This window comes from Nothobranchius furzeri, chromosome 2 (assembly GCF_043380555.1).
Source record: "Nothobranchius furzeri strain GRZ-AD chromosome 2, NfurGRZ-RIMD1, whole genome shotgun sequence".
In the NCBI taxonomy this organism is placed as follows: Eukaryota; Metazoa; Chordata; class Actinopteri; order Cyprinodontiformes; family Nothobranchiidae; genus Nothobranchius; species Nothobranchius furzeri.
Window position 1 is genome coordinate 26,001,718 of NC_091742.1, and position 14,341 is coordinate 26,016,058.

A 14,341-nucleotide genomic window follows, 5' to 3' on the forward strand; every position below is an offset into this window, starting at 1 on the left:
TACTTACATGGTAATTACACAGTAAGTTAAAGTGTATTATTGTGTAATTCAAGTTTATAATTGTAATAAGGTTTTGTATAAAGCAGTATTTACTTGGATAGATCAATAAAATAACTAGAATTGAACCTGAGTTACATGGTAATAACTGTTTAAGAACTCAGAAACAACAATACACTTTTACTTACTATGTAATTACCATGTAAGTACTTAGTAATTATGGGACTGTAAAAGGAAGTGTTACCAATGTTTTTCATGTAAATGCTCAATAAAATGTATACACAGCTTTTAGTTATTGATTCAGTATCATGACACAAAATGGTTCTATTTTTCAGTGTATTGATATTTTCTTACTCCAGGAGCAAAAGCAAGCCGACTGCCAGGCTTTTGACAATGTTCTCTTGGATTAAAGTGATGGGAAAACATTTTAAACCAAAGAAGACACTAAAACGTTGGTGTTTGTCATTCAGGAGTTGGTGCTGCTGTCCAAGGTGTCCAAACGGCTGCAGAGCAAGGCCTGTCAGTGGCCATGATGAAAATGCAGGTTGGTATGGTTTGTTTTTACATTCTAATATTTGAACCTGTAGCGTTGAGATTGTTCTCTTCACTGGTAAAGAAAACACCTCTCGGTTCAGGTAAAGTACAATTATGTGTTTTTGTAGGAGCTGTCTGGTCAGCAACAATCCGCTTCGTCAGAGTCGGACTTTGACTTTCCTCAGGACGAAATGCCATTGTCCGAGTCGGAGTTTAGAGAAGAAGACACAAACAGTCCAACAGATCATTCTCCAAACCCCGTCAGTGGAAACCAGTCCGTGTTTGAGGGATACAAAGATCCGAGTAAACAGTTTAGTGGTCACACCAGGTCGTATCATCAAGACGCCAGGTATAAACACAGTATACCCAAGTCCTGCTCCAGGCCTTTGATTCCATTTGTGTCTGATTAAGGTGAGACTATGTGCTCTGGTTTCTACAGGCACTTCCTTGGTCAACATAATCTTTACAGCCCGAGCAGACACGTGCTGCATGAAGTAAACCATCAACACCCAGCGAGTCTGGTCCGAAGCTACCATCAGGACCAGTCGTCAGTGGGAGGCCTGACAGCAGAGGACATAGAGAAAACCAGCCAGAGCAAGAGGGTGGACGAGAAACCACATAAACAGATGGTAGATCAAAAGCACACACAAAGGTTATAGTTGGACGTTTTGATGGACTTTGTGGTTTTTTTTATGTTTTAGTTAAGTGAAAGAGCCAGAGAGAGGAAGGTCCCTGTGACCCGGCTCGGCAGACTGGCTAACTTTGGAGGTACTACGACACGAATCTGTCACTGGATGATTCACTGGCTGTTTATCTGAATAAGTGTGTAGTCACATTTGTCCATGTGTGTGTGTGCGAGTGATGGAAAATCTCAAATAATGTTTTGGGGATAATCTTGAGCATAAACCACAAAAAAAGCTTAACACTACCTGTCAGGAACTCATTTCACACACCTGATGTAGGAGTACATAAAGACGACAAGTAAAGAGGGAGACTAGTGTTCATAAACAGACTGGCGCAGACTGCCAACACAAACATGCAGCAGAATTTAGCTGCAGCTCATTTGAAACCGTGTGGGATTTACAGGGCGCCGCATGTACAGCTGGGAGGAGTCGACGTGTGGACGATGGCGGGATTTAGTAGGTGTTGAAAAGTTGGGGAGATGATGAGGATTGTGGCCTTGATTTATCTTTGTCTTTTGTAATGTTTGGTCATAAAGTTCTGCAAGTATATTATTGTTTTCACAGCAGTAGGTAGATATTTCAGGGACTTGAGGTGAGAAAAAGTAGATGGGTGTGTGTGTGTGTGCGCGCTTGTTTCTGTGGAAACATGGCTCACAGCAACCTTGTTACGTTGTTTTAAATAAAATCAAGCTGCAGGTCTTTTGAGGTCAGTTTCTGTTAGGGATGGATACCGAATTTGGTACTTTTTAAGGTACCGACTGAATTCCATAGTACTGACTGATCACCGATTCACGTCATTTGAAACGGTGCCTCGTTTCGGTACCCGTCCTTCATAACGAGACTTGCTTAGACAGCTGCGCATGCGCAAGAGCGTTATGTCGTCGGTCGCTGCGAGCGAGCTGTAAACAGAGCAGCATGGTAGAAAGAACGCACGCTAACGCTTGGGTCCACTTCACTAAATGTGATGGGTAACTGGGTTATGATGAAACCAGCGACAACGATCTAAGTGAGACATCCTCATCTTAATCTGCTCCGGTAAGTAAATATAATTAGCTTGATATGTTAGCTTCCGTTTCGCTAATGGTGCGTTCGCTTTCTCCTCGGAACTCAGAATTCCCGACTAGAAGAACATGAACACGCTCTAAAGTTTGGCTTCACTTTACTAAATGCGACGGGTGAAGATGAAACCAGCGACAACGATCTAAGTGTGAGGCATCATCGTTTTAATCTGCTCCAGCAGTTAAATAAACTGTTTAAGATAACGTTAGCTTGATATGTTAGCTTCCATTTCCACCATTGTTATCACCTAATGGTGCGTTCGCTTTCTCCTCAGAAATTCTAACTTCCCAGTAGGAAAAATCAAATGAAAAAGGACGGCAAAAGGAATGAAGATACACAGTAAATTTAGTTCACAGTAAAGATGTTTGCTTCAGTTTAATTATCAGCTTATAAAACTACAAGGACGATGTTAAAATACAAACAGTTGTATGTTATTTATCGTGATATTTATCAAATATGGTTATATATTGAGAAAAAAATATATATACCGTAAATCCTCTAATACAGGCCCGGGCCTGTATTTGACTCAAGCTCATCAAGCTCCGGGCCTTTTATTGGAAGGAGGGCCAGTATTAGAGGCAGGCCTCTATTTCTATTTGAGCAAAATGAACTAATGGTTCGCTGGAGTTTTTGACAATTAAAAGTGAGCCCACATTTTCAAAGTTAAACACATTTCTTTTAACAACGGTAGTTCCTGCTTCAGCCCTCTCCCCCCTCCCCCTGCGCAGCGGCTGCAAACTCACTGATGCGCCTGCAGCCTCTCAGAGTTCCTGCTGCTCTAAACATTAAAATAATTATTTCATTTTATGTTCCTCACTTCTGATTACCTTCAATGGTGTCTGTTTGTTGCAACAGCAGGTACAAAAACTAACTTGTTTTTATTTGACTATTTTTCTGTCCTGCCTGTTTATTATCTTCCTGCATCTCCTCTCAATCCTAAAGAAAAACTGCTACCTGGGTTCATATATATTCACCTAATGAGTTACCTTTGAACTGCAGTTCTAAAAGATCTACCGACCGCAAAAACAGCGGAGCGCTTGCTGTTTGGCGGCTGTATCAGTGATCAGTGCGTCGGAGGACAAGGTGATGCGTGCAGCGCCCCGCTCCACAGCATGCAACGAAACGCATCAGGCGCAAATAAAAGACAGAAAACATTAAAGGAAATGAACCGACATGAACGATCGCGTGTTATTACCTACGGTCTGGCACTTGAGTTTTACCCCCAAAAAGGAGAATGTGATCATACGATAATTCAATAGGGAGCGTGGTTTCACAGACGCGGAAGTGATAGCGTCGGTGCTCTAGGAAACCCCCGAGCGTTCGAGCATCAACGAAGTGACACGGAAATGCCGGGCTTTCCAGAAGTAAGTAAGATAACTTACTATGAGCTGATAGTTCGTGGGATGGATCGGTAGGTTGGAAACTCTGATCATGAATCTGAAGAAACGATGACTGAGTGGTGAGCTGGAAAGGCGACTTCCGTTTATAGCCGCGGTTTGTGACGTAGGTGCGACGTGAAGGGAATCCCCGCGAGGGGCTTGCTGGGAGTCCCTACTTCGCGGATTTTCACCTATCCCGGCCAGGTCTGGAACGCATCTACCGCGATAAACGAGGGATTACTGTAGTTCATACACCCCCTACTGCTGCTCCCCAGAGTGTTCTGCAGCATAATCAGCACGTTCTCTTTGAACTTGATAGTGTAATGACCTGACTGGGGTTGTAAGCCAGGTGCATTCTGGGTATTGTGTTATATGTGTTTCCTATTGTTCTGCTAGTTCCTATGTGCTGATTTGCGTGTTGTGTGAGTGTTATGTAAGCCACAGGGAAGGTGATGTGTGTTCTGTGGAGCGGGATGAATTAGCATGGTTAACTGACACCGTGACTCTGTGTGGTAGGAGCGTGATAGAGGATCGTGTCTGTAGCGTTACAAAGCGTTGAAGAAAAAGCCTAAAATAGGTCTGGGTGAACTTCTACTGCCTCCTGCTGGTTGATTTGGTGACTATAACCCTGCCGCTGGGACGCTCGTACTTGCTTGTTACCACATTCCATCCGGCCACAATAAGAGACCGGCCATTATTTACCTCCGCTGACTCCGACACCGGCCAGAATTGGAGACCCGGTCTTTAATTGAATACCGGCCTGTATTAGCGGATTTACGGTAATTACAAAAGAGAATTAAAATATTAAACTCTCAAAAGTATCGAAAATTGGTACCGTTAAGTACCGAATCGATTCAAATGTCAAAGGTGCCCATCCCTAGTTTCTGTGCTCATTTATGAGTAATTAATGTCTTAATTGTTCAAGAGAGTTGTTAAAAATGCCTCTATTTGGAGAAATTACACAGAATCACGGTACAACGACCATTTCAACACCATGATTTGGGAGGTGCAAACACACCGTCCACAGTCAACAGACGTGATACAGAAATGTCAGCAGACTGCAAATCTAACCTTCCTGCTTTGGAACTTTTAAGAAGGAAACCAACACATTGGGACCTCAAAGTTTCATTGTCTTTATAGGTTTGTTTGTTTGTGGAACAGTTTATGAGATACTCCTTTGAAAACTGGTGCTCCAAATGGATCTTCACAATGTTACGTTTCTGTATGAATATTGCATCTTACGTGCGCGCGACAGTGATATCGCAGATGCTGCAATTTTGGACGCAAATTTTTTTATATTATAGCTATCCACTGTAGCCCTGGCTTCTCTTTGGCTAGCCATTAGCTTGTTTACACAGTTGTAGTTGATCTCTAATTCTCCTAACTGAGGCTGTTCAGATATTGGTTTCATAATCTTTTCTGAGAAACCCGCTGCAAGATCTGAACTTTCTCCTTTATAGCACCGTTTTCAAAAGGCTTTGCAAACCTTTTCGGTGTGTGAACACAACTAACAGTTTATAAATAAGCTGCACACAGTGCAGTGTGTTTGAACACACTCCGTAGAGCCAACGATGGACAGGTGCTTGTGCTAAGTCTGGAGAATTACCCGTCACTCAACGATGACGCAAGAAACGCTGATCTGTGTTTAGCTCAGATCCCTGCAGCAGGTTTTCTGGTAATGTTCATTTTTTTTGTTCTGAACATTTGAAATCTGCACAATTAAAAGAAAGGGAGGCTAAAAACAAACAAACATAGAAGCTCGGTGAAGTGCAGCGTCTCTTTCTTTAATCGGTTATCGCTGCGTGGAAGGTCTGTTGCTCCATAGAGGACTTACCAACATCTCATGTAATGCGGGGTTACGTAAGGTCGAAGCTCTACATGGAGGAACTTGTTATCATTATCTGCAGCTATGATCTTCAACCAGTTCATAGCAGGTGCTGGTGGCAGCTGATTAAAGGGTTAATCTGCCTTTTTGTCTCAACAATTGATTTTATCTTAATGGAAATTAAAATTAGCACAAGTCCTCATGCTAACACACAAACATCACTGGGGCCTGGTGGAATATTCTGATGAGGGTTTTTTATTAAGGCCACTGCATCAGTACAGATATTTGCAGCACCGTAGCAGGGAGCTGCGGTGAGTGTGTTTAGGTGTTGCTTAAATGTTTTTATAATGATTTTGTGTGCTTTTATCTGGATTTTTGTCTGTGTTAGGTTTGGCTGTTGGTTTGGGGATTGGAGCTTTAGCAGAAGTGGCCAAGAAGAGCATCGGGATGAATGGTGCTGCAGGTAAACACACACACACACCCATCTGAGTTCGATAATCTGTGTTTTAAGACCAGTTTCTATTTTGTAAAGCTGAGGGAGAAGTAAAAAGGAATCATGTCAACTTGATCGGCTTTTAATAAAAAATAAAAAAGCTAAACACCAAAAATGTTTCTATGACTTCCTGTCTGCTTTCCTCTTGAGCAGCTTTAGACTTTTCTTTCTTCATGTATTTACTGCATGTTGCACACATTTTGACCTCACCTCACCCTCCTCAGCCAATTTTTCCCTCAGACAAGCGTTCCAGTTCTGCGTCGGCAGCCCGCTAATCCCAAAACACCGGCTAATCTGAAACGGAGCGCAGAGGCGTAAATCTGTGTCATTTGTACATCTGCTGCGTTTGTGCTTAAAACCCAGCGAGAACACTCGGAACACACTCGTGTGTGTGTTAGAGAAGAAAATCTGTCTGAAGGTGGCTTCAGACACTAGGGCTGTCGCGGTAACCGCAAAAATGAAATATCGCAATATGAAGAAGCCCACCGCGCTGCATCATGGGCCACCGCGATTACTGAACTTGGTTCAACTCAGTGATGCATGTTGAGAAGGATGGCTGCACTCGTATCAAAACGAAACGTTACTTCGCTCCTTTGGGAGCACTTTGGTTTTCAGTACGTCAGCTGCTGCGCAGCCAGAGTCCTTGGCCGAGACAGAGCTGCCACCAGCGGCAAAAATAAATAAATAAATAAATGCTCGGAGACCTGCTGAAGTCCCGGACAAGCACTGCTTCTGCAGCCTTCCCGAAGAGAGTTTGAGCCGAGCTGGAGCTCACTCGCTACCTGCAGGAGGAATGCATCCACCCTAAAGAAAACCCCCCTGACATGGTGGAGCAACAACCGGGAGAGACTCCCTTTGCTCGTCAGAGTCGCACGCAAGTACGTGTGCGTTAGTGCAACGAGCGCACCATCCGAGAGGGTTTTCAGTGTTGCTGGAAATGTTGCCACCCCTCTCAGATCCTCTCTCAAACCGTATATGGTTAACATGCTGGTTTTCCTTGTGGGTAACAAGGACGTGACCGAGCTATAAATCACCGTCATTCGTGTGTGTGATAGTGAAATGATAGTGCGCCCGGTACATGTAATTTTTTATGCTTGATTTTAAACAACTAAACAAAATGGGGACTTGTTTCTTATTTGTTAGATGCTGCAGCCAAATTTGCATTTAAAAGTTTAACCTTCTCCTGAATTTTGTTGTTTTTAAGTTCAGTCGGACTCCGACTGTCGGAGAAACAAACGTTACTGCGATCTGTGTTGTTACTGCCCTTTGATCTGCATTCAGTAAAGTGTTATAAAAGAAGGCACGGCAATTTTTAACCCTTTTTAAATGTGTAAACATTATGTTTAGATAGTACTGCAATAAAAAAGGGCTGCAATAATATCGCACACCGCAATATTAAGCCACCCTGAATCACCGCAGGGGGAATTCCTCAACCGCGACAGCCCTATCAGACACGCCAAACCAAGCCACCTAATGGCCCACTGACACAAATACACTTACTCGCTCACATTTTATCCCCAGTCCTGCAAACCAGGGCCCGTTAAACTGTTTGGATCTTCAGACGGTCAAAATTTTTATCAGGAAAAAGGAGCCTAATTGAATTTTTTGTGTCTCGTCTGTAACAGATGATCTGCTGTGTGGTGTTTCTCTTTTCCAGGTGAAAATAAGAAAGCCGTTCTGGACTCGAGCCCTTTCCTGTCTGAGGCTAACGCTGAGCGCATCGTCAGAACTCTGTGCAAAGTCCGAGGAGCGGCGCTGAAACTGGGTCAGATGCTCAGCATTCAGGGTGAGGCACAAAATCAAACATTTTCATTGATGTTTGAGTTTTTTTTGGTATTATTATTATTATTATTATTATTATTAAAAACTCTTTAGTGATGAAAATATATTTGGGATTTTGAAGTAGGGCTATGAAAAGCATATAAAGCATGTTGGTGACAGCTCTTTGAACAACTTTAGTTTGGTGAAAGAGATATTAAATTATGACAGGATTGACTAGCTAACAGCTAGTCAGCCAAGACTAAAGTGTTGCCTTCTCAAATATTTACAATCTAAAACATTTCTTTGACTTTTCTTTTAGCATTTATTACAAAGGTATTGATGTAGTTAGCTCTGATAGCTGCAGATGCTAGCTGTGGCACTTCCTGTGCAGGTTGGGACACTTCCTGTAGGAACGTTTGCCAGAATAACCAAGAAATGCAATATTGACAATTGTGTAAAGGTTTCTAAATTGTTTACCGCTGTGAAAGTTTTTAGATGAAAGCTTGCCATACTAAAGGCTAGTCAAACCAATGCTAAAGCGAAAGTGATCTGATGTTGTCTTAAAGTCTTTGAAATCCACAGCAGTTCGTGTGTTCAGCTTTGCAAACCAAACTTTTTAGCTCTACAAAATTATTTGCGTAGACCTTTTAGGTTGTTTACGAGCTCTGGTAGCCGTCTTAGCATTAAAAAATGTACACATTTGTTGCGTGGTGCACCTCCAGAAGGAAAATCATAATGTTTTTTGGTATAACGCTGAAATAAAATAAAATACAATTTTGGAGGATTGAGCCTCTTTCCACTCAGACTAGCTGTTAGCTTATCAATCCAGTCAGAATTGAACACTTTCTCCAAACTGAGTTTGTGCAAAGAGCAGTCTGCAGCGGGTAGGGTATTATTGGTTAATGAAACTTCAACGTAACACCTAGCGATGGGTACCGAATTCGGTACTTTTTAAGGTACCGAACGAATTCCATAGTACCGACTGAGCACCTATTCACGTCATTTGAAACGGTGTCTCGTTTCGGTACCCGTCCTTCATAACGAGAACTTGCCTAGACAGCTGCGCATGCGCAAGAGCGTTATGTCGTCAGTCGCTGCGAGCCAGTTGTAAACAGAGCAGCATGGTAGAAAGAACGCACGCTAAAGCTTGGGTCCACTTCACTAAATGTGATGGGTAACTGGGTGATGATGAAACCAGCGACAGCGATCTAAGTGAGACATCCTCATCTTAATCTGCTCCGGTAGGTAAATAAAATGTTTAAGATAACGTTAACTTGATTTGTTAGCTTCCGTTCCGCTAATGGTGCGTTCGCTTTCTCCTCGGAACTCCGAATTTCCGACTAGAAGAACATGAACGCGCTCTAAAGTTCGGCTTCACTTTACTAAATGCGACGGGTGATTGGGTGAAGATGAAACCAGCGACAACGATCTAAGTGTGAGGCATCATCGTTTTAATCTGCTCCAGCAGCTAAATAAACTGTTTAAGATAACGTTAGCTAGATAAGTTAGCTTCCATTGCTACCATTGTTATCAGCTAATGGTGCGTTCGCTTTCTCCTCGGAAATTCTAACTTCCCAGTAGGAAAAATCTAATGAAAAAGGACGGCAAAAGGAATGAAGATACACAGTAAATTTAGTTCACACTAAAGATGTTTGCTTCAGTTTAATTATCAGCTTATAAAACTACAAGGACGATGTTAAAATACAAACAGTTGAATGTTATTTATCGTGATATTTATCAAATATGGTTATATATTAAGAAAAATATAAATTTTATTATAAAAGAGAATTAAAATATTAAACACTCAAAAGTATCGAAAATTGGTACCGTTAAGTACCGGTATCGATTCCTAGGTACCGGGTATTAGTACCGAATCGATTCAAATGTCAAAGGTACCCACCCCTAGTAACACCTCTTCAGAAGTAGTCCTTCAAAGAGACAATCAAGCATGGATGTTGTTTTTTTTATCTTGTTTTGATTTGAACATTAAAAGGTGACATATTGACACAGCTGTTAGTGCTAGTCTGTGTTCTGCACAAGCGAGTGAACAGCAGTAAACATCCAAACATCAAGGTTATGAACTCAGATCAGGTAACGGCAGTAAACACAACATCGCTATTTTGTTTATCACCGCTGAACCTCAGCCTGACTTTGCTCAGTGAGCGTTTTCTTTTGAACACGCTGGTGGAAAGCCGCACAACACGCAAAAAGCGGAAAATGCAAACACAGTAGTGGGAAAAAGGAGGACACGCAGTTCCAGTTGTTTGAGAACTGGGATAGACCTGATCTGCACGTGCACGGTCACCGGCAGAACTGGGACAGCTATTTTTAACGTGATGACAAGTGGGTTTTTCACGAGCAAAAGAGGCCGCGGCAGCTTTCTAGACCTGGACGTGAGCACCGCTCTTCCTCGTGCACTGTAGGAAGGAATGATGTCAGTGGAGGGTAAAAATCTCTGCTGACATTTATCCGTCGTGCAGTTATAAAACCATTCAGGCCTTTAACACGAGGCCAAAATAGTGCTAACCTTGAGAGCTTAGTGAGGTTTTTATTAGTAATTGTTTATATCTGTAATGTCAGCCAGAGACAGTTAGAGAAGCTGCTGAGTCACATTTATGTAAAAGTCTTTTTTATTTATTTTTGGCTCTTGTTTAGCCTGATTTATGTTTGTGCGTTTCAGATGATGCGTTTATCAACCCGCAGCTCGCCAAGATCTTCGAGCGTGTGCGGCAGAGCGCAGACTTCATGCCAATCAAACAAATGACAGTAAGAGTTTTTAAATCTGTAAAACTTTATTTATAATGGAAGATGTCCCAGTCTGACCTCGACTACCTGTGGTTACGGATCGAGATCAGTCAATAAAATAATGATATTTGTCCCACTACAGAAAGCGTTAAATAGCGATTTAGGCCCAAACTGGAGGGACAAACTGGAATCGTTTGAAGAGCGTCCGTTTGCAGCAGCGTCCATCGGCCAAGTTCACCTAGCGAGGATGAAGGATGGGAGGGAGGTGGCCATGAAAATACAGGTGTGTGTGTGTGTGTGTGTGTGTGTGTGTGTGTGTGTGTGTGTGTGTGTGTGTGTGTGTGTGTGTGTGTGTGTGTGTGTGTGTGTGTGTACATGTCACTGGAGAGATCAGATGCTTCTTTTACAGATCATACGTTTTTGTTATTGTTTAAATTTAAACTGGTGCTTTAATTCAGGTGCTTGACGCTTAATTTGCCCCGTTTAAAAATTCTAATCCCATGAAGTAAATTCTGTCTCTGTTTTCAGTATCCCGGTGTGGCTCAGAGCATCGACAGTGACGTCAACAACTTGATGGCGGTGCTGAATATGAGCAACGCTTTGCCCGAAGGTGTGCTAGTTTCTCCATGTGGCTGTGTTATTCTCTCTGCAGTGCCACCTAGTGTTCAGGAGAGGTCGTGCAGGGAGGGTAGCACATCTCATGAACAGATCCACTATGTTGACGTCACAGCTCACTCAAACTATGAACAGTGTTCAGATGCGCTTGTTGTGTTAGATTCTTGTGCAAAAAGGATTTCTGATCACTTTTATCTACAACTCTGTAGCGTTTTTTAAAATATTTTATAAAACTGACCAGTTCAGCTTTGTTTATCGCTTCCTGAGACACACGGGACTGAAATTAGATGGTGGAGACATTGTTAATAAGTGTTTCTTCAACCTCAGAGCACTAAATTTGACTTTTCTCTTACTTAATGTATAAAATTGGTGTTATTTGTGCTCCTGAAGGCTTGTTTCCGGAGCATCTGATCCATGTAATGAGGAAAGAGCTGGCGCTGGAGTGTGACTACATTAGAGAAGCTCAGTGTGCCAAGAGGTTCAGGTATTTTTGAGCAAAAACCAGATTAAAAAAATATATATATGTAATTCACCTTGTGGAATAACATTTGTGTTGTTACCCAGAGAGCTGCTGAAGGACAATCCATTCTTCTACGTACCAGAGGTGATCGAGGAGCTGAGCAGCAGCCACGTCCTCACCACTGAACTGGTTCCTGGGTTTCCTCTGGACAAAGCTGAGAGCCTCTCACAGGAGCTGAAGGACGAGGTACACCCGATCGGATCTTCAGTTAGAGAACAATACGGAACAAAAACAAAACGATGTTTTCTCCTCCCTCATGTCAGATCTGCCTGAACATCTTGCTGCTGTGCCTCAAAGAGCTGTTTGAGTTCAGGTACATGCAGACGGATCCAAACTGGTCCAACTTCTTCTATGACCCGCAGACACACAGGGTGAGACTAAACACGGCTGTCAGAGGAGCTTCTGTGACTACTGTTGGGACTCATGATTGATGAATGATGCATTGCGTCCTCTAGGTGGCGCTGTTGGACTTTGGAGCAACGAGAGGCTTCGATCAGAGTTTCACGGATGTTTACATTGAGGTGAGGCGGCGGTATGATCGCTGTAGCCTGTGGCTTTGCTCTTTTTAATTACGTTTTTTATCTTTTGGAATCTAATGGGGGGGGGGGGGGGGGGATGTCATGGGCTCGACACACGGGAGGCGACAAACGGCCGCGATCAGTGAAATTTGTCACTGTCGCTTTTATTACCTGACACACGCGAGGCGATCCACGGCAGCGGCAAAGCCGGCAAAATCGAAACTTCTGTTGCTTTGCTTGGCTGTGTCAGGTTGGAGGGAATTAAGGTTATTTAAGCGGTTCAGAGTTTAAAAAAAAGCGGTAGATATGATGTTTCACAAGGTGCTGCTAGAGTTATGTGAAATCTTACTTGTGATTTTACTATAAAACATAATAATAATCAACTTCTCCATGTTTGCTCGGAGGTGTACGGAGCATCCTGTCCGCTCATTGGTCAGTGGATGAAACCTCCGTTGATTGGTCCTCGTCCGAGCGACGGCGATGAAAAGTTGAAAATGTTTCAACTTTCTGGGATCGCGTCGCTGGGTCGTCCGTGCACGACACGTGCACGAGTGCAAACTTTCACACGCACGTTTTTCATGTTTCCCTTGGTAGGAGGGAGACCCGCGATTATCGCTTTGTCGCGCATGACTCATTGAAAATGAATGGAGGAGAGGCGATGTCGCCTCCCGTGTGTCGAGCCCACCATTCTGTAGCTTTTTTGCAACATTTGTTGTTTGATCTAAACTTATTACAGGCTTCGTTCTGGATAAAGAGTTAAAATAAGTGAAATCCATAATGTCTGTTTGACTGTAGATCATCCGATCAGCTGCCGAGGGCAACAGAGAGGGAGTCCAGAAGAAATCTGTTGAGATGAAGTTCCTCACTGGGTATGAGTCCAAGGTAAGTGCTGGGATGTTTTACAGTATTTTCACTCAAAAACATGTGTTTTCCTCAGCAGATTATCATTTTTAAGATTAAGTTAACAGGTTTGTTTAATGTGACTGTGTGACTACGTTTCCAGGCGATGGTGAATGCCCACGTGGACGCGGTGATGATCCTCGGCGAGGCCTTCGCCTCTGCTGGGACCTTCGACTTCGGCTCGCAGTCTACCACTGAGAGGATCCACAACCTGATCCCGGTGATGCTCAAACACCGCCTCACCCCTCCTCCAGAGGAGACGTACTCGCTGCACCGGAAGATGGGCGGCTCGTTCCTGATCTGCTCCCGGCTGAAAGCCAAGCTCCAGTGTAAGGATATGTTCCAGAAGGCCTATGAGAACTACTGGCAGGGCCGTGCTCCACCCCCCAAGTGAACCGGATGGATGGACTTGTGCTGGGGCCAACAGCGAAGAACGGATGGAGGAAGAGGAGGCCATGTTTCCTGCCTTTGACTGGTCACAGAGAACCAGAGTTTATTAGTTTGGGAAACCAGAGATGAAGCCATTATACCTAATCAAACCCTTTTTTAGAGGGAGAGGGACGTGTTATCTGCAGTGTTTTAGGGTAAATATGCATGTCTGGCCCCGAGGAAGAACTCGAATGTGAGCAGGGTGACGTTCGATCTGCTCTCTGATCGCGTCGACACGATTCTTGGATTTCCTGTTTTTATTCTTTTTGTATTGCTGTGTTTTCTTGAACTTTTAGGTAACAAGGTCCAGTTTTATCTTTACTATAATCCATACATTTTGGTAAAGATGCAACACTGATTGCAATAAAATTAGTCCTGACCTCAAACCGCAAAACCAAAAGTCACGGAAAAGCAATGTTTGTGGACTTTATGAGTCTGAGTTTTGACCAACTGATGGGTCCGCTCCTTTTGAGGACGCTGGATTTATATTTTCTGATGAATAGTTTTTGGCAGATGTAGTGTTTAGTGACTAACAGGTGTTCGTCAGTCCTTACGCACAAGGCCTGATCATCTATGGCATGTACAGAAACCTCTATGTCGGCTGGAAATACACCAGATCCAAGCTGGTTGGCACACTTCAGCTGCTGCTCAAACGTTTTTAGCTCCTTTTATTTTTGCATAATATTCATTTAATGATTTAGTGTATTTTTTATACTTTATTTTAAGTGGCATTTTAAGATTTATCTGGAGTTTTTCCATTTTTGACATTAGAGGAATCGGGATGGCTGATCACTGTTTTATCAAGCCTGTTTTGTTTTTTTGTTTTTGGCCCACAACCATAACTGCTTATTAATGCAAATTACAATGTCACATATTTAAAAAT

General features: G+C 43.0%; 1 protein-coding gene across 4 annotated transcripts in view; it reads left to right on the plus strand.

Moving 5' to 3' along the window:
- The window catches only part of coq8aa (coenzyme Q8A, genome duplicate a), a 63,275-nt gene extending 49,619 nt beyond the window's left edge, over positions 1-13,656 (plus strand). For all 4 annotated transcript variants that reach the window (XM_070545304.1, XM_070545311.1, XM_054748360.2 and 1 more), the window contains 15 exons: positions 468-541; positions 660-880; positions 971-1,160; positions 1,233-1,299; positions 5,866-5,940; positions 7,628-7,756; positions 10,412-10,497; positions 10,619-10,759; positions 11,005-11,086; positions 11,482-11,575; positions 11,656-11,797; positions 11,875-11,982; positions 12,067-12,132; positions 12,925-13,011; positions 13,133-13,656. In XM_070545304.1, the coding sequence (XP_070401405.1) occupies positions 468-541; positions 660-880; positions 971-1,160; positions 1,233-1,299; positions 5,866-5,940; positions 7,628-7,756; positions 10,412-10,497; positions 10,619-10,759; positions 11,005-11,086; positions 11,482-11,575; positions 11,656-11,797; positions 11,875-11,982; positions 12,067-12,132; positions 12,925-13,011; positions 13,133-13,423 (1,853 nt within the window). In that variant the 3' untranslated portion in view covers positions 13,424-13,656. The remainder of the gene's footprint in view (positions 1-467; positions 542-659; positions 881-970; positions 1,161-1,232; positions 1,300-5,865; positions 5,941-7,627; positions 7,757-10,411; positions 10,498-10,618; positions 10,760-11,004; positions 11,087-11,481; positions 11,576-11,655; positions 11,798-11,874; positions 11,983-12,066; positions 12,133-12,924; positions 13,012-13,132) is intronic.
- Positions 13,657-14,341: the final 685 nt, after the last annotated feature.